The sequence below is a fragment of the Typopeltis vanoorti genome, chromosome 22, assembly GCF_054136105.1.
Source record: "Typopeltis vanoorti isolate ZY-2024b chromosome 22, IOZ_Tvanoo_1.0, whole genome shotgun sequence".
In the NCBI taxonomy this organism is placed as follows: domain Eukaryota; kingdom Metazoa; phylum Arthropoda; class Arachnida; order Uropygi; family Thelyphonidae; genus Typopeltis; species Typopeltis vanoorti.
In genome coordinates, this window is record NC_143570.1 from 26,073,628 (window position 1) to 26,094,933 (window position 21,306).

Below are 21,306 nucleotides of genomic sequence, written 5' to 3' on the forward strand. Positions count from 1 at the left end.
CTCCTGTGTTAGCCAACATTTTTTTCGAGGACTTTGAAAAAAAGGCAATCTCCTCTTTTACTTTAAAACCAAAAATTTGGCTTAGATATGTAGATGATATATTCCTCATATGGGAGCATGGTACTGAGAATCTTCACAAGTTTCTCGACCACTTAAACAACCGCCATCAAGATATAAAATTGACTATGGAGATTGAAGAAAATAGTTCCATCTGTTTCCTAGATGTTAAACTCACCAAGACGCCTGAATCAATAAAAGTCTATATTTAGGAAGCCAACACACACAGACAGATATTTGCATGCGTCCTCCCATCACCATCCAGCACAAAAGTTGGGTATTATATCAACTCTAGCGAATCATGCAAGATCTGTACTATCAGATGAAGAAGAACTGAAAAAGGAACTACAACATCTTAAATGGACCTTTAAAAACAATGGCTACTCTCTAAAAAATATTGACAACCAATTATCCCACCGTCAACGTAGCAACGTAGAGACACAGGACGACTCCAAAGGTCATATCGTCTTGCCATATATCAGCACACTATCCAAAAAGCTGAGTAGAATTCTAAAGAGGTTTAACATAAAAACGTGCTTCTCGACTCTGCCAAAAATATGATCACGCTTCAACAACTATAAACAACCTCACAACCTTCTACAATTCCCAGGTGTATACAAGGTCACTTGTGAATGCGGAAAGCCTTACTATGGGCAGACAGAGAAATCTATCTTACTACGTCTCGAAGAGCACCAGCGCAACATTGCTTATAAAAGAACCAGAGCAACTGCTCTATCAAGCCATGTCCTGCTTTCAATAAACATGAACAACGAAAGCCACCAACATGAAATAAATTGGACTTCACCTTCAAACCTACACTTTTGCCATGATGAGGTAGAGCGCCGCATTGTCGAGTCAAAAGAAATCACCTTGGACCCTTTTTCATATGAACAATAATCTTAGCTATAATTTGCCTGACTCTTTCAACTCTACTATCAGATACTGGAGATCGCGTGATTCCACACACGCACAGGTGTACAACAATAGAACTTTAACTCGGACTGTAGTTCAAGCTCATAATAACCGTAATTTACAGTCGAATATTATGGCTTTATAATTGTATAGCTTTAGAGTGTGTCAATGTTAATTTAAGTGTCTTTTAATATCTTTCTATGTTCTTATCGCCTGATGAAGTCATTCTTGACGAAACATGTTGCGTTTTTTCAAATAAATGTCATTGTGTTATAATTCTCGGGTTTTAAGTCAGTTAATTTAGAAAAATGAACATATCCCAACCCCGAGTTAATAGTACTAATCATATATATATATATATATATATATATATATATATTATTATATGTTAGATTTTTGGTGATTTGATGTTTTTTTAAGAATAATTATTTTTTAATCTAATGAATGGATAATACATGTATTAAAATTTAAACTAAAAAACAATATTTACATGAAAAATTTGATGCATAATTCATGCATCTTATACTGCAAAGAATTTATTTTTTTCCCAAAAGTTCAACATGAAAAATGTGATGCATCTAATACAACAATGTGTTTTATTAGGCAAAAAATATGGTATATAGTTTTGCATACTAAAAGCAAAGTCATCGTCAAATTCCTGACATGTACCCTCAAGGGGTGTACAAGATATCATGATATTACTATATGAAGAACTTACATCATTAGTAACTTCCTATCAACAATTTTTCTCCAAATCAATCTGTTATCTGTCAAGACATTATCAGAGATCTCATATTTCTGTCTTCTAAAGCACTTTTTACTGTATCAATCCACCTATATCTTGGTCTTCCTCTGGGTCTTTTTCCTGCCAACCTCACAGAGAATACTTGTTTAGATAATCTTTCCTCTCCCATTCTGTTTAAGTGACCATACCATCTGAGATTAGTTTTGCTAACACATTCCTGGATGCTAACAATGTTAAATTCTTTCCTAATATCCTCATTTTTAATATGATATTGCCATTGATGCCATCTGTTCACTCCCCTAATCTTTCTCAGGGCTCTCATATCTGTGGCCTCTAGTCATTGGTCAACTGTTTTATTTCTAACCCAGCTCTCAGATCCATAAATTAAAATTGGTTTGAACACTTTCTTGCATACAGCTAATTTAGTGTTTTGACTAATTATCTCTTAATCCATATAAATTTATTCAGTTGACTTCCTATCATACCAGCTTTGTTGATTCTGTTGTCTATTTCCATATTTAATTTACCATCTTCACTAAAAATTGTGCCTTAGTAGCTGAAATGTTTTTCTTGTTCTATAGTTTCTTCATTCACAATGTAGTTGATATTTTCAATGTTTCTGCCTGTTTTCATTGTCCTTGTCTTGTTATTGCTGACCTTCATACCATATCTATTACAACCGTTATTCAATATAGTCAGGGAATCTTTCAGACCGGTAGTAGCAGATTTACTTAAAAGTATAACATCTGCATGAAGTAAAAAGCAGAGATTAACATCTCCAATTTTGATATCAGGTTTAATACCACTTTCCTTCATAATGTGATCAATATAGATAATGAATAACAGACAGGATAATGTACATTATTGTCTCACACCAGATTTAACATTAAACCATCTTCCTGTACTTCCTTCCATTCTAACTGCTGACTTAGAACTCAAATAAAGACTAAGTATTGCTTGATATAATGCCCATCGGCACCATATAACTGTAGCATTTTGAATAGCTTTCCTCTTGGTGCTTGTGATATGCTTTTGCAGGTCTACAAAACTTAAATACAGATCTTTGTTGTATTCCCATGACTTCTCAACTGTTTGTCGTAAAATGAAAATCTGATCATTACAGTCTCTACGTGGCCCGAATCCAGCTTGTTTTCTTCACCAACCTTCCCTTCCACACTCCTCAGCCTTTTCTCAACTATACTTGCATATATCTTACCAGGAACACTCAGTAGGGAAATACCGCTATAATTCTTACATTCAGTTTTATTTTCCTTTTTGTATATGGGTACTATGAGAGATCTTCTCCAGTCATTGGGAATTCGGCCTGCTGTCCAGGCCTTCTGAACTATGCAGTGCAGCCACGGTAAGACTTTTATATCTCCATACTTGATCATTTCTGTCGAATATCGTCTATTCCTGTGCCTTTCCACCTTTCAGGCTTTTGATGGCTTTTTCTACTTCAAGTATGGATATATATTTCTGATTGTATGCCTGTTGAGTGTTTTTTGCCAAGGTGCTGTCACTGATGATTTCATTTAACAATTTTTTAACGTAATTAATTCATGCATCAAGGATATCTTTTTCTCTAGTTTTCATGTCAGCTTTATCATCTCTAATTCCTTTTACAGCACTTCTTCCTCCATTTCTGAGCATTTTCAACAGCCTCCAGAATATTTTGCCACCTTCCTGATATTTATTTTCTATGTTCTGAACAAAGTCTTCCCATGACTTTTGTTTAGCTAGTTTTACACAGTGTTTAGCTTTCTTACATTTGTCTCTGTATTCTCTAAGAGCACAAGCTGACTTATTCACCAGGAACTTTCAATATACTTTCTTCTTTTCCTTCACTACCTCCTCTTTAACTCCTGTATCCACCATGGAGTTCTTATTTTTCTATCCTTCCAGACAACTTCACCACATTCCTCTTTGGCTGAAGGAAACAATGTTTTCTTCAGGGCTTGCCACTGAATCTCCAAGGTTTGGTTCCTGTTCTCAAAGTCTTTTATTTTTTTCTTAAATAATGTTTGTGTATTTTAGTCTACAGTTCACATCTGAAAGATGCTCAACTTTTATTTGCTTTAAAACTTTCTTACATGTTCTTCTTTTCAATATGAAATTCAATTTTATTCTGCTCAATATTAAATGGTGATCACTTCCCATTTCAAATCCTCTGTACGCTCTAGTGTCTAGCACCAGTGAGAAAACATCACTATCAACAATAACATAGTCACTGAGATTCACATCTCCATGTGAATTTGTGCATATTTTTATGTTGGAACATTGTGTTAGTAATAACCAGTCCATGTCCTGAGCAGAAATCCAACAGGTATTTGCCATTATTATTATTAGCTTTGCTCATTTCTCCAAATTTTTCCAAAATATTTCTGTATATCTGATCATTTCCTATTCTGCTGTTAGATCCCCAACAAGGACCAACTATTCTTTTTTCATTGTGTCAGTTGCTTTCTCTAATGCCTCAAAAAACTCCTGCACTTCTACATTAGTAGAACTTTCTGTGGGACCATAAGTACACATAAGTCTCATTGTTCAGTTCCCCATTCTGATATTTGCCCCCATCACTGTACTTGATATTGCCTGCCATTCAAGAAGATTAGCCTCATATTTAGTGTTGAATATTATAGCTACTCCTTCTTTTCCCTCATTTTGGATTTATTGCTTAGAAAGATCTCACCAATTTTTATCTTTTTTGTTTCAGTCACCCCTATTATGTTGATCTGGTACTCATCCAATTCCTTTGAAAGCAAAGTGTAAATAACAGTTTGGTAGCTGATTTTATATCTTTTTTAAGAGGACATTAAACCAGACTTGAAATGGATTTATTATTTTTTTTATGTGACTCTCATCCCCATCAAAGTTTATTTGTAAACCATTTTTATATATATTTTTTATATAGTCCCAGGAAACCCTTCTCTAGAGACCAAACATGGAACTTTTTCAATCCCTTTCAGGCCTGCAATAAACAGGATGGTACTCTCACACTAGGTATTGAAATTCATCTTGCCCCTAAAAACAATTACAAACATCCATGCACACAGCCTGTTGGGTTGTTGAGCAGATACCCTAACTACTCGGCCAACCAGACCAGTGTGTGTATTGCCACTGAATCTCCAAGGAACCAAACCTTGGAGATTCAGTGGCAAGCCCTGAATGGGGCTTGCCACTGAATAGTTTTTTAAAATTTTAAAAAATTTTTTTGTATATTATTTATTTTTTACAGTAATCTAAAAACCCTGCTCTGGAGACTAAACATGGAACTTTTATAAGCAACTTCAGTTAAGCAAAGTACAACAGGCAGTGAAATTCATCTTCTTAAAGATGTTAAATCAAAAGAATTGGGCAGGCCACTTGGTAAGATATCAAGATGATAGATGGTCAAAGAGTGACTGCCGAAAGGAGTCAGAAAACCTGGAAGATAGAAAAAGATGAAGAGATGACACCTGTCATCTAAATCAGCGAAATATTTCATAGAAATATTTTGAGAACACAGAAGGTCATTTTACATTATTAATAACAAAACTACACATAGTCAACAGACTCATTGCAGGAAGTGCACTCAACTCAACACATCTGTAATATTGAACCTTAAACTCATTCATACTGCTAGCATTCACAACACACTCCGACAGTGAATTCTGTTTATTTGCCACTCTCCATGTAAAAAAATTGTTCTTCGTTCCCTTGTTTATCACTCACTTATAAAAATTCCAAGGAATCTGATTCTTGTCCTCCATTCTGTCTGTTCTTTCTTTTGCATTAATTCTGTTAAAGCAGTGCTCCTAATTCATTAGATTCTGTTCACTTCTTCCTTATAAGTGCTACACATAATTACATCTTCTGCAGTAGTCATTTTACCACTATCTACATTCGCTAGAGGCATCTTCCCTTAATTATTCTTTCCCTTGTTTGCTACATACCAGAAGAACTTCCTTGAATTACCTGTGGCCTGACTAGTATCTATTTCATGTTATGCGTTTTCTTCCTACTACACTTGTCACATTACCTGCATTTTATATTGCCTTTGAACCATTTATATCTTATGTCTTCTTCATAATATTTCCATACTATTTAATTAATTTTGCTGTTCATCCATTTTGCTCCTTATTTATTCATCTCATTACATGCAGTTATACATTGCCTATGTCAGACGTATCCTTAGCAGTTTCCATGTGCTTTTCTTTTTTCCAGTTTCTTTTTTTTGCATTCAGCCATTCTTGAAAACCTTCTTCTTACTTGCCACTTCCCGAGTCATTACCTCATAAACATTCATTAGCTTGTGGCAATGTCAGTAACTCGTTCACAACTATATCATGTGAGGATGTTATCCAATTAACCACTCTGAAATCTCATGTTGCTTCCATGGCATGCATGCTGCCTAAAGGTAGCTGCCCCTCAGAAACTTGAGAAAGTGACATTTTTGCTTCCATATAACTTGATAGTAGATGAATTTCATCACCTGGTGCATCCTGCTTGTTGGAGTCCATGAATTGCCACAAGAATCACTCTTTGGTCTGTACATTGACATTGGGAAGGATTTGACATGTGACATACAGCTATTTGCTGATGATACAAGATAGGTAGAGTAATCAGAAGTACTGCTGATATGCAGCACTTGCAGAATGATTTCAATAGGCTGAAATTATGGGAATGTGAAAAATGGCTATCAGTTCATTCTTAGTAAATGTAAAGTGTCGTGCATTTTGCTGTGATTAGATATCCAGTGTTGTATTATATTGATTGGATTATGCTAGAATCCACTGATCAGGCTAGGGATCTTGGAATTTTAGTAAACAGGAAGTTCAAGTTCAAAGGCCATATGAAAAAATTGCGAATACAACTCAGAGAATAATTGCAATGTTTTAATGAACTCTGACATGTAAAGATAAGGAAGTCGTTTTGCCTCTTTACAAGGCCTTAATAAGACCTCACTTGCAGATCTGGTCTCCTGGTTTCTATGGCAATTCTCATACAGTGGAGAGAGTTGAAAGGAGAGTTAAAAATTATATCCGGATTATGAAATACTGATTATAGAATTGCAGATTGAAAATTTGTAAACTGCAGACACTAGCAAACACAGAGAAAGAGGGGTGATATGATTGAGACTTACAGGTTTTCAGTAGATAGAATTTTTCATTTAATGTAGATTGGGGAAAAGACATGAGGGCTCCTTGGAAGTTGAGAATGAATGCTGTCAAGAAAGGGATAAGGGCTGAATTATTCTCTCATAGAGTGGTGCGTAATTGGAATGGATTGCCATTGGATGTAGTGTGTGCAAGTAGTGTGAAAGAATTCAAGAACAAGTATGACAGCATTTGCAGATAGTATGGTCTCCCTTGTTGAATCTCTGACTCCCTGAAGGTCTCATTTAATAATAATAATAATATATTACATTTTAAATGTTAAAATTAGAAATGTTGAAATCATTTGATGAACAATTTGTATGATGTTGATACTGTGAATCATGTTAATTAAAACTTTCAGTTATCCCACATGATTCAGTATTAATTTTATTCATATTAATTTTAATAACTGTTAATATATATTTGCAGGCAATTGACACACTCAAAACATTTGAGAAAAAGGAAACAAAAGTTGCTAGCACTGCTGCTACAAATCTTGCTTTTCTATATTACTTAGTGAGTGTATTTTAATAATATACATGATATTATAAACTAATGTGTGATATTAATTATATAAATAATCTTGTTCTATATTTGGTCTATCACATTTTTGTATGACACAGACATCCAAATTTTGGATGGAAATTTTGCAGTGAACCACTAAGAAGCATTCAATATGAAACTTATTCTTCAAATCAGAACTTTTTATGCTGCTACCTTGTAAACATAGTTGCTTATGATTACATCAATAAAATTTTATAACTGAGAAGAGACATATCCATAGCTTATAAGGAATGAAGAGAACTTATTAGGGCTAACTGAATGGTTGTTTCTCATCTTCCTGTGGTATATATCCTGTGATGGTATCTAATTGAATCAAGAATGAATGAATCAGGATTGAGCCGGTAATTTCTAACCTAGCCATGCAAATTGCATTCTGTATTGTTTGAAACTGCACATACATTTTTGATGATATAATGGTTTGATTCACATTGTGATGAGGGAAATCCTTATATGGGCCTGTATTGTTTGAAACTGCACGTGGGCATCCACAGAAAATTTTCTGGGGGGGGGGGGGGGACAAAGCTTGGAGACAAATAATTACATCAATAATTTTTTGTTTAATTATTTAATTTTCTTTTTTTTTTTTTCATAAGTAGATCGGGGGAGGGGGGGTGTCCCGTTTGGAAAGGGCCACAACCCACGTCTGGGTAGTGGCCCTTCCCTTAATGCATAGCATAATACATGTCTACAAGGAGATGTGCTTTGCATTATGGGAGATACTAAGACAAGTGATGAGAGTTTAGTCCACCTTTACCACGAGTTGCCTCAGTCTGGGTAGTGGGCCTTCTTGCAGACACTATACATGTCTGCAAGAAGATGTGCTTTGCATTATAGGAGATACTAAGACAAGTGATGAGAGCTTAGTCCACCTTTATCACGAGTTGCCTCAGTCCTGAAGATACTTCAGGTCCAAACTTTGTTTGCTTACATTTGGATAAAGGATTAAACTAAATTTATTATAGTCTAAGTGAAAAAACTCCAACATATTTCTCTATTCCAGAGTAATTTAATAATAAAGTGATACACCTTTTGGCAACTCGTATAAGTAAATATGACTTCTCCATTACTTCCACCTCTTGGTCTGACTCCCACTGACGAGACCTCAATAAAGGTCAAAACCAGTCTGGATAGTGGCCCTTCCCTTAATGCATAGCATTATACATCTCCGCAAGAAGATATGCTTTGCATTATGGGAGATACTAAGACAAGTGATGAGAGCTTAGTCTACCTTTACCACAAATTGCCTCAGTCACTTTGTTTGCTTACACTTCGATAAAGGATTAAACTAAATTTCTATAGTCTAACCAAGTGAAAAAAACTTCCAATGATCCAGAAGAGAGATGAAGGTTGAAGTGATGCAGTAATTATCTCATCTCATCTCATCTTCCTTATACCCTCTTTTACCTTGCGGTGTCGAGGGTTCATTGATCATCGGACCTCACTCCGTTTACAGGATAAGGTGGTCAACCTTATGCCCCGGTGTATTCTATGGCCTGTAGTGTTGAGTTCTCAAGGCCAGTTTGCCTGCTTTGCAGGATGAAAACCCCCAGAATAAACTGGGGAAAAAACCCTGCTGTCCACGCCCAAGACTGGCTAACTTGGCTATGGCTGAGGAAGATCCTTCAGCTCCTCACGTCACCGACGGGAATCGAACCTAGAACACTCCTTCCCCAGGCATATGGTTGCAAAGCGCATAGCCACTAGGCTAACCGCGCGGACTGCAGTAATTATATATACATAATTACTGCAGTCCGCGTAATATAATTAATGCAGAAATATATAATTACCGCATTAAAAAAAAAAAAAATGCAGTAATTATATATTTCCTATATGTAAGTAATGAAAAGTTGTATCACATTATTATTAAAATACTGTGGATAACAGATGGTTGTATAAAGTTTTTTCACTTGATTATAAATTAAATTAAACTTGGCAAAAAATTATATTCTTATTTAAGTTAAGGGATATTACATCCAATATTGTTTCTTAGCCGAATAAGAAACTCAAAGAGTTTCATGCCGAATTTAGAAACTATATAAAGTTCGGCGATTCCAAGCGTAAGCAAATACCTGGATAGTGCAGCACCTGATCCATTTGGTAGTGCAAGTGCCACCAAATGGGTCAGGTGCTGCACTATCCAGGTATTTGCTTATTCTTGGAACCGCCGAAATTTATATAGTTTCTATATTCGGCATGAAACTCTTTGAGTTTCTTATTCGGCTAAGAAACAATATAGGATGTAATATCCCTTAAATAAGTTCATGTCGCTGAATTGAAGCCTTTGGCTCTTCATATAATTAGGAATTATATTCTTGTTTTATTCTTTATCCAAGCATGAGCAAACAAAATTTGTGTGGGAATTATCTTCATGCCTTTTTGCTACTTGGATTTGGAAAACATCACTTCTGCATTAATTCAACCTTGGTATCTCTTCTGGGTATGTCCCCACTAATGAGGAGAGCTAACATGGGCTGTGTATTTAGAGGAGTGACCTGGTTAAGAAAAGGTCAAATGTGTTGGGAAAATGATGAGGATTATCTGGAATTCTGGTGGGTTAGCGAACAATTTATGTTAAATCATTACTGATAGCAAACAGTTTAGCTTCTTTTCTGGCTTGGTCCATGAAGGGAATCCAGGCTGAACTGTGAATGTTGCAATCACATGGAAGATTGTCGTTAAGGCAATTAGATTGTATGTGATCTACTTTCAGAGATAGATAGACAGTCAAATAGGTTGATGAGTTCATTGAAGTTAGGAGGATGGTAGAGGCAGGAAATGAATACAACAAAGTAAGGTAAGGAAATTTCAAGGTAGTGTGGTGGCCATTTTGTTTGACTGTCCTACCAGTCACGTGTTGATGGCCACCACACTACTCTGTCCCTGCAAACTTTCATCGAGGTAAGCTCTCGCATCTCAGTGGTAATGTGGTAGCCATTTTGTTTGACTGTCCTAACAGTTACATGTTGATGGCCACCACACTACCACCGAGATGTGAGAGCTTACCTCGATGAGAGTTTGCAGGGACAATCAATAGGACAAAGAGGTGCAGTTGAGTTCCCCCCCCCCATGTTCTCCTGATTTAACACCCTTGGACTTCTACCTATGAGGGACTCTAAAGGATGTAGTGTATCATGGAAAGCCAGCTACACTGGTGGCCCTTTGGAAAGAAATTGAAACAGCATGCACAGCAATCCCACTGGACACTTTGGCCAACTATGGTTACTCACATGAATACTAGTAACGACATCTTTTTAAAGAACATCATACTACACATTGCTACCTAATTCGATCCAACTTCGAAAAAAGTCCATAGATGACATCTGTTAAAGTGTGTATACATTTTTTGATGGACTGTATATTAACAAAAATAACTTGTGACTATATAGCCAAATGATAAAATAGAAAATAACTGATTTATTTCCAAAGGCAATTCTAGTTTTGTCTTTCTAGAAGATGTCATTGGGTACATAATACGTAGAAGAGAAAAAGAAAAAAGAGATACATAGAAACATTACTTGAGTACATCACCAAAGTTCTAAATTATCAAATGATTTCTCACATTAGAATGAATTCATAGACTAGCTGTGTTGTACCCGTGTGAGGACATGGTCTCATGACTGCCATAGCTGAATAGCAGAGAAGCAACAATCAGAAAGGTTGTGGCTGAGGTTGACATTAAGGTGAACAGGAATTAGTGCAATTTCTGTTGATTCTAAGATTTTTCTTTCAAGTTCACCATGGCATTTTTGTATAGTGGATTGATTGTCGTTGGAATCAGAAGAATTGAGAACATGACCGGATAAGACCTTGGTCCTAGTTCTGCCATAGGTGATATCTCTGAGATATTCTTTAATACAAAGCTGAAATTGATTTTTCTATTTGTCCATTATATGAGGAATTACAGCCACACCAAAGATGGTACACACCTGGATACCTCAAATTGTTATGTGTGGGTTTTTACTGGTCAAAGCCAGGATCGAAACTTTGTTAAGGAAGTAAATAGGGTATGAATCTTATACTTCTTGAGGATTTTTGCCAGTTTGCTAGAAATAGAGCTGATATATGAAATGGTGATATGAACTTTCACATCATTACTCTCTTTGGCATGGTGTGTAGGAAGATTAAAGCAGTTTAGAAATTAACTGCTTACAATAACCATTCTTCAAAAAAATTGATAAAAGTAGCTTTAATTCTTTGGTGATCTCTTCTTCACTGATCAGAGTATGCACATGGGTTCCTAAAGTGGAAATAATACCAAGCTTCTGAGGTGCATAATGATGAGACTAAGCATGAAGACATTTGTTGGTATGTGTAGGTCTTCTGTAGATGAAGATTTTTAGTTTTTCAAACAAGTGATTAAGTTTTACATCAAGAAAAAAAAGGAAGTGGACTGTTAACTTCTAGTTCTGCTATGAATTTTATCCTAGGATATTGGTTGTTAAGATAATTTAAGAACTCTTGGAGCATGATCTGCACCATGGCTCCAAATCAAGAAAACATCATCTATATATCTTTTCCACAGTCTTAGTTTCAATGGAAAGGAGTTTATTGCTTTCTCTTTGAAAGCCTCTAAGTATATTCTGGGATAATTCCCATGTTGCTCCTCTAAGTTAAAAAAAAAAAAAAAAGGAGAGGGGGGATAGACTCCTAAACAAAAATAGGTGAAATAACCATAAAAATAGCATTTTTTTTTTTTTTTTTTGGCTGGTTGTACTGTTTATCAAGGATGGCTGCGAGTAAAATAATGGGAAATTTACAGTTCAGGAGAATGCAGTGTGTGTGTGGGGGGGGGGGGGGGGGGGAGATCACCACTCCCACTCAGGAAGTGCTCTTAGACTCCAATCCAAGTATCTATGTATTTTTATGTTTTTTGGACTGTGCCCCTTGCAAGCTGCTGCACTCAGACTTCCTATATGCACAGCCTGATAAAGTAAGCAGCAGGATTATTTGCCAGTTGATCGGGAACTTTTGACATCTTAAAAAGTATCTCCAGGGATGTAGAAATTTAAAAAACCTGCATTAGAAAGTTTTCTAATGGATATGGCTAATATCCATTAGAAATAAGTTGCATTCAATAATCAGCACATTTAGTAACCACCACTAAAAAAAGTTATTTTAAATGTAGATGATTAAACTTACACATTGACATGCTTCATTTTAAGTAAATAGTTCTACATGCTCAAATTTAACTGGTTATGAATCTGGAATTTTATTTTGATAATATGTAAAGAAAAGAAATGGCATTGTTGTTATTAGAATAGCAAATGATGTTTGCCTTGGAAATATCAAAAACAATATGTCAGTCTCAAGACCATAGATTTCTTGAGACTGGCAGGATGTTAAAAATTAGTACAGATGCTGAAGGTGTTAGTAATACATATTCACTATTAAAATAACAGCTGAGATGCTATATATCAACAAAGAAATCATAAGATTCATTTTGACAGGAAATTGGAATGTGAAAGAAGGTTGCATAAACATTGTTCCATTATAGCATTTTTGGTTAAGAAATTTTGGAAGGAGAGAAATGATCAGCCTGACTGTTCTGTTTCAAAACTTAAATTTCCTCATGGAATTGCACTTCAAGACCATAGATTGCTAATTTTATAAATGTCCTGAAAGTGCAGTTTCTTGAAGTGATTTTTAAAAATTTTATTGAAAGTGCATTTCTGAGAATTTACGCATAGTAACAGAAAGGAGATTTTGAGATGAAGTATGTTTCACTGCAGTGAAAATTACAGTCCACTACAGTGGACTGTAATTTTATGTTTACAAATATTTATTGGGTGCATTCTTATGGCTTGATTGTCAGACCTCATGTGTAAAGGAAATAATATATAAAGAATATTTTAACCATCCACATAGCTATAATGGATGAAATATGTCCATCACTTCGCATCCTTTCATTATTTCAACACTACCACGTACTTCATATCCATGTTTTGGTTAATATCTGCATATATCATGGTCAAAATGGATATATAAGAAACAAGTAAGAAAATTATCCAAAACAATCGCAAAAATAAAAGCACACTTCATAATAGCATTCTTGTAGTGATCCAAACAGTTGAACTTTGAACTGTTTTTGGCATATACATTATAGACTTTATTAAAACACTTAAGGAATTGAACAACGTAGTTAAGGATATAAATTAAATTAAACTTTAATAAATATTTTCCGATATTTCTGCAACGTCACATTGCCATCTTCTAAAGGAACTTACAAAAAAAGTTACGTGCATGTAGGCACTACAACACAGAAACTGGGAATGAAGAGATGAAGCTATTGTTCTCCTAACAGTCCTGATGGTGCCCTCTAGCGGGCTAAGTAGGTGTTCTTGGCCGTTGGGCTGAAGGTCTGCTGATGTAGGCCTCCCAAATTTGGGGCAGTCGCATACAACCAAATTTGTTGAGGTTTGGAGAATTTCTTAGGGCTGAGGCTGATTCCTGACATAATGGTCAGCTTTGATGTCTCCTCTTTATTTACAAATGTCCCACTCAAGGAAACTTAGAGCTAATCCAAGCTAAATTTTCTCCCGATATCTCAGCCTTATTTCAGTTCACAATGAACTCAGGCTATTTCGTTTGGCAGGGAAAATTCTACAAACAAATAGAGGGGACAGCCATGGGTTCACCACTCTCCCCACCCTTGGCCAATTTCTTTATGGAGACCTTTGAAGAAAAAGCCTTAGCCTCTGCCCCACAAAAACTAACCATATGGCTTCGCTACGTTGATGATGTATTCGCTATTTGGCCACGTGGCTCTGAAACACTTCTCTCCTTCTTAACACACTTGAACAACCAACACCCCAGAATCAAATTCACTCTAGAAAAAGAGGAAAACAACAGCCTCCCTTTCCTAGACACACTAGTCACCCGCCAGCCTAATGGAACCTTGGTTTTCTCAGTTTACAGAAAACCCACCCATACAGGCAGATACATTCACCAACAACCCCCCCCCTCACAACAATATGGAGTAGTGAAAACACTATATAACAGGGCTAAACTAATCTGTTCAAACGACTTGGCCCTAAACACTGAACTAAATCACATTCTCAACACTTTCTCAGCCAATGGCTACCCCCCCCAAAAAATTCCAAAAAATATTAGAACCTACAAACCACAGATCCCCTCCCCCCCTCCACAACAAGGATTACTCTAAATCCATCACCATTCCCTATATCCGAGGCACCTCGGAAAAGATTACCAAAATCTTAAAAAAACATGACCTCACCTCCTGTTACAAACCTTACAGAAAATTGGCATCCCTTATCCGCTCCACTAAAGACCAACCACTTCCCCTAGACCTACCTGGTGTTTACCAGGTCCCTTGCAGTTGAAACTGTCTTACTTTGGCCAAACAGGCAGGACAGCGAATATCAGAATTTCGGAACACAAGGACTACATCCGTTTTCACAAATACAGTCATTCTGGGCTTGCGGACCATGCTCTGGATACACGCCACAGAATACGGTGGAAGAAAGCTACAGTGATACACCGTAGCAAATACAAATTTGAAAGACTCTTTATGGAATCAGCCTCAGCCCTAAGAAATTCTCCAAACCTCAACAAATTTGGTTGTATGCGACTGCCCCAAATTTGGGAGGCCTACATCAGCAGACCTTCAGCCCAACGGCCAAGAACACCTACTTAGCCCACTAGAGGGCACCATCAGGACTGTTAGGAGAACAATAGCTTCATCTCTTCATTCCCAGTTTCTGTGTTGTAGTGCCTACGTGCACGTAACTTTTTTTGTAAGTTCCTTTAGAAGATGGCAACGTGACGTTGCCGAAATATCGGAAAATATTTATTAAAGTTTAATTTAATTTATATCCTTAACTACGTTGTTCAATTCCTTAAGTGTTTTAATAATGCATAACCAACGTATAAGCTTGTCTACGAGAATACATTATAGACATAATTTTGTTTTGCGTAATTTTGATACATCACTGGTCTGTTTGAAATAAGATGACAGATTTTAACAGTAATTTTCATGGAATTTCATTAAGCTGGGAAGTTCTTATTGTTTTTAGCTAATAAAAATGTTAAATTCTTCATTCAGCCAATCTTACGTTCAAGCCTGACCTTGAATTTAAGATTCAAGGTCAGCTTGAGTTGTAAACTCAACCAACCTGGTTGAGTTTATAACTACAGTACACATATAATTATTTATACACACAGTTCTAAATTGTTCAGAGCCAAATATCAAATGGAATATCAGTTACTTTGAGTGGTGGTGGTACTGATTGGAAAAATCAGACGTGTGTGTGTGTGTCAAAAGTTAGAGTATGTTTATGAAACATTGATCCATTTTTGACTTTATATACTTCAGCCATATAATGTTGTTTTGATTAACTTTGCCACTATAAACAGCCCAGTTGAAAACCAAAATTAACACATCAATAAATTTTAATGTTGGATTGGAGATTGGCATTTTGATAGCTATCAGCAAGTTGTGTATGGGGGAGCAATATCCTGGAAGAGGAACATCTGTTTTAGGGCCATTCCTATTTAACCTGTATGTTAATGCTATTGGGGAAGATTTATATGGGGATATTCAGTTGTTTGCAGATGATGCAAAGTTTGCATGAACTACGAGGAGTAGAACAGATGTTGTGGCCTTACAAGAAGACTTGGATTGATAACAGTAGACAAGAATTGGGTTGATAACAATAGTATTATCTTTGATGGACAGCACATATTTGCTAAAGGGAGGTCATGTATTTACTTACTTTTTGCAAATAAGGTGACAGCAGCATTGGATGTGGGAGATGGATACACAGTAGTATCTTTGCAAAGGCTTTTGATAGATTACTGCATTATAAATTGATAGTCAAACTAGAGTGGATGGGGTTGGATATTAAACTAATGCATTGGATATTGGCTGTCTGATAGATATCAAAAGTTGTGTATGGAGCAGCAGTATCCCAGCAGAGGAAAGTCACCAGTGGTGTTCCTCAGAGGTCTCTTTTAGGACCATTGCTGTTTAACCTGTGTGTGTGCTAATGATATCGAGAAAGATTTCAATGGGGATATTCAGTTGTTTTGAGATGATGCAAAGTTGGGATAAACTATGAGAAGTAAAGCAGATGTTGTGGCCTTACAAGAAGACTTGAATAGACTGAGAGAATGAGCATGGGAGTGGGAATACCAGTTCAATGTTGCACAATGTAAAGTTTTAAAATTTGGAAAACAAAGATGGGATGTACAATGTACTCTTGGTTGGGATATATTGTTGGAAGTAGAGGAAATAAGAGATCTTGGAGTGATGATGGATAAGGATCTAAAATTTAGAAGACATATTGCCAAAATTGTGAGGACAACACAATGAATTTTGGCAGTAATGCAGAGGATGCTGACTTGTAGTAGTAAGGAGATTCTTGTTTCATTGTATAAGGCCTTGATTAGGTCACATATGGATTTGGTGACTTGGTTTTCAAAAGGACAAAGAGATGTTGGAAAGAGTCCAGAGGTGATTGACTAAGGTAGTTTCTGATCTCTGGAATGTTGGATATGAGGAAAGTTGAGAATATACAATTTACAGAGGCTGGTGGATAGGAGGAAGGGGTTGATTATCTTATCACCCCTCTTCCTCCTATCCACTGTTAAAGGATCAATGTTGAACAGCTTTTTTTTATAAAATTGTGAGAGATTGAGGGAGAACAAGAGGTCATCCCTGGAAGCTGTATAAGGAGAGTGTGAGCAGCAGGTTTTTTGCATGCTGAGTTGTAAATAATTGGAATGCCTTGCCTGAGAGTGTGGTATCTGCAGAGAATTTGAGTTGTTGTCTTTGACTCCATGGGGTCTTAGGAAAATAATAATAATAATAAAGATTCTAAATACTAATTTCATGGAAATGAATGAAATCTGGTGAAAGTGAAGAATTATTAATAATTTCAAATTGTTTCTCCTAAGTTTTGCAAAACACATTGATGTCATTGAAGCCCAAATAGAGAACTACATTGATATATAGTAAGTTCTGAATCTCAACTTTTGCTGTGCTTTTTTTTTTTTTTTTTTTTGCTCCTTCAAAGTCTAATTGAAATAAAAATTAATTAGCTCATCAAATTTTGGTAAGGTACATCCAAATTTAGACATCCGTATTTAGATACCAAATTTCAGTAAGGTACATGCAACCAGAGGTTCAGAATAACTTACAGACAAATGGAAAATATCAATCTAAATAGATTAAGATGCCAAGAAATTATATAGTTGGTTTAATTCTTTATCCAAGTGTAAGCAAACAAAGTTTGTGCCTGAAGTATTTTCAAAACTTCCAACAATTAATCTAAATAGCATTTATGAATTTAGTGGAATTACCTAAAAAGTTATGAACACCTTGTCAATATATAACTATAATATGTATCTATAACATATTCAAAACTTCTGTACATTATATATTGAGCATATATATTTAAGAAACTCTTTGCATATGTATATTTGGATATAATTTATGCTACAATTATTATTAAACTATTATAATCACAGCATTATAATCCCTTTAATTATTATATTCACAGCAAAGTGAAATCCCACAAGCTGAAAAGCATGCTGATCAGGCGATTATGGCGGATCGGTATAATGCTGGGGGTATGTTAAATGTATTCAAATGTATTATAAATTTTGAATATGGTAAGATTGCTATGTTCCATTCTGCAGTTCTAAATAATAATTGCTAAATTATTTTGCTTAACAAAATAGAAGAAAGAATCAAATTAATAATTAATACTTTACAATATGAATATCTTCTTCTCTTCCGTCTAAGACGGGTTGAGTCTTCTCTATTCCTTGCTGTTCGAAAAAGTTCCTTATATATTCTGCATCCCGAGATGTTCTTTATTAATTTCAGCCAGGTAATTCTTGGTCTTCTGGGTTTTCTTTTTTCAGTTGGAAAAGTATTGGTTAGGACGTCTGTCTGCGTCCATGCATACAGTGTGTCCATATCATCTCAGTTGTTGTTTTCTAATTTTTTCTATTATTGTCTTTTTATACAATAGTTCTTGTCTGACTGTAATGTTTGTTTTCTTTTCTATCCAACTTGTTCTATTTATTTTTCTTAGGTATTTCATTTCAAATGCCAGCAGTTTTTTCTCCTCTCTTTTTTTAACTGTCCACGCTTCTGCTCCATAGATTGACTGTTGGTATAATTATTGCTTCATATAATTTGATTTTGCTTGTTTAGATATCTTGTTTGTTTTTCAGATTTTCTGTAATTTTCCCATGGTGGTCCATCCTATCGCTATTCTGTGCTTGATTGTTTTGAGTTCATCTATTGTTTCTGTTAGTTTTGATCCAAGATATATGAAGTTGTCTACTTGTTCTATTTGTTCTCTGTTTAGGGTGGCTGAGATGGTAGTTCTGTTCCTCCCTATTTTCATCACTTTTGTCTTTTGTATATTTATTGTCATGTCATATGTTTTACAGGTTTCGTTTAGCTTGTTGATCAACTTTTGTAATTAATTTGGGGTTCTTGCAAGAAGGATGAGATCATCTGTATATTTGATATTATTTATGTTGAAACCATTGACATTGATTCCAGGCTCATTGTCTATTGCCTTCTTTACAACTTCTTCTAGATATATGTTGAATAGGCATGGGGATAATGGGCATCCTTGCATTACTCCTTTTTGGATCTCTATAGGTTCTGTTGTGAGTTCCTTTTTAATTATTGCATTTGTCTTAGGGTAATATTTTATCAGAAACTGTATTATACATTTGTCTATTGCTTTTTCTAGTAGAACTTTAAGAAGGATTTCTCTGTTGATGTTATCGAAAGCTTGTTTAAAGTCTACAAAACAACAATATAGTTCTTTATGGTCTTCCCACCTGAGCTCTGCTAGTTGGTGCAATGTGAAAATTTGGTCTATTGTTGAATAGTTTCCTCGGAAACCAGCTTGTTCTATGCCTATCATTTCTTCATAGGTGTTTTTTAATCTATTTTGCATAATTCTTATGAATATTTTATAGGTGTGAGGGAGTAAATTGATTGGTCTGTAATTTCTGCAGTCTCTTTTGTCTCCTTTCTTGTATATTGGGATGATCTTTCCAGTTCTCCAGTCATCTGGGATCTCTCCAGTTTGTAGTCTTTTATTGAATAGGGTTGTTAAATATTCTATTGATATGCTGCCTCCATATGACCACAGTTCAGTAGGGATAGTATCAATGCCTGGTGCTTTATTGTTTTTCATCTGTTTTATTGCATATCTAACTTCTTCTTGTAAAATTTTTGGGTGATCATTATTTTCTTCTATTGTTGGCATTGTAGTTTTGTTTCCTTGGTGGAAGATAGTCTTAAAATGGTTTGACCAGATTTTTTTTATATATTCAATATTCCTGGTTTCAGTCATCTTGTTGTTTATCATTGTTACTGTTTTTGCTGAGAATTCCTTTGTAATTTCTCTTACAGTATCATGGAAGACTTTTAGGTTGTTTTGTTGGTATGCTTCTTGGCATTTCTATTAGTATGTTTAATACGAATATCAGAAGAACAAAATAAATAATTGTTTGTTTTATTAATGTTTTGCTAGTGAGACAGCACTCAGTTTGTTGTAGAAACAACAATTTGAATTATAACTGAAAACATACTAATATTTTGTCAAGATTGTCAAAACATGATTCTCTCCCCCCCCCCCCCCCCCAGATCTTAGGCAAATAAATGCAGCCATGCTTTATTAACATTGACTTACCTGTCTGAAACCTTTTGATAAGTCAACAAGCACTCTGAGAAAATACAGGAAAAAATATAAGAAAGCTATATAAAAGTAGCTTCCTTATATAACAAGAATTGTGGTAAGAACAAAGAAGATAAAGATTATGAAGATGGCAAAATGTTCTGGAGTTACTAAAGAAACTAAAAACTAAAGTAAAAGGAATCAGAAATCATAATAATGACATAAAAAAGTGAAGGTAAATATATTCCAGATGTATCGAGTTATTACTTTGAAAGATTATTAAATTGAGATAAGCTGTGATTAAATAACAGGGATAGAAAATGCTGGCCTGGTTGGCTGAGTGGATAGTATACCTGCTCTCCAACAAACAGAAGATGGGTTCAAATCCCACCTTGGGCACAGATGTTTGTAAACACCTACTCTAGACAAGCATGATAGTTCTTTGAGTTTATACAGCTTGTCTTGATTGGTTTAAAAATAAAAAAATCAAGTGGAATACAATCAAGTTACATGTTAATACTTGAAGTACAACAAATCATCAGAAACTTTGAAATGTGAAAAGGCAGCTGGTATATAACATTCAACAGAAGTACTCAATTATGTATGTACAGAGGTTTTACAATAGTTACTTGCATAATTCAGAAGGCCTGGTCAGGTAAAGGTCTGGTATATTGAAGTAGAGCTCATACCACTCATCTATAAAAAGGAAAATATAACACTTTGAGAATTGCAGAGGAATTTTCATACTGAGCATCCCAGGCACAATTTATGCCAGCATAGTTGAGAACAAAAAAAAATTGTGGAAGGAGAATTTGGAGAAAAAAATCATAGAAATATAACAGGGATATATAAGCTTTGTAGATTTAGAAAAGGCATGTGACAAGATGCCAGAGAACAGCTGCTCAAAATGTTACCATTATTTGGACATCATATTGAACATTATATTGAGCAATAAGTAGCGTATATTTAAGTTGTAAGTCAGTAGTTAGGATTGAAGGAGGTACAGGGATATAGTTTGCTGTAAAAACAGGTGAATGACAAGGGTGCAGTCTCTTACTGTTATTCATCTTCTACATGTAGTACATTATGAAGTAGTATTAAATCTGATATCTTTTTATATCAAGAGAATAAGATAATATGAGAATGAGACTATAAAAATAGGCAGAAACATCAGAAACAGCTTTTGACAGCTTTCCTGAATGGGGAAAGCTGTCAAGAA

General features: G+C 35.3%; 1 protein-coding gene across 1 annotated transcript in view; it reads left to right on the forward strand.

Moving 5' to 3' along the window:
- Window positions 1-21,306, forward strand: part of nompB (intraflagellar transport protein 88-like protein nompB) — a 277,618-nt gene that overhangs the window by 159,612 nt on the left and 96,700 nt on the right. Inside the window, exons 15-16 of the mRNA XM_090412432.1 lie at window positions 7,282-7,368; window positions 17,937-18,006. Of these exons, the coding sequence (XP_090268558.1) occupies window positions 7,282-7,368; window positions 17,937-18,006 (157 nt within the window). The remainder of the gene's footprint in view (window positions 1-7,281; window positions 7,369-17,936; window positions 18,007-21,306) is intronic.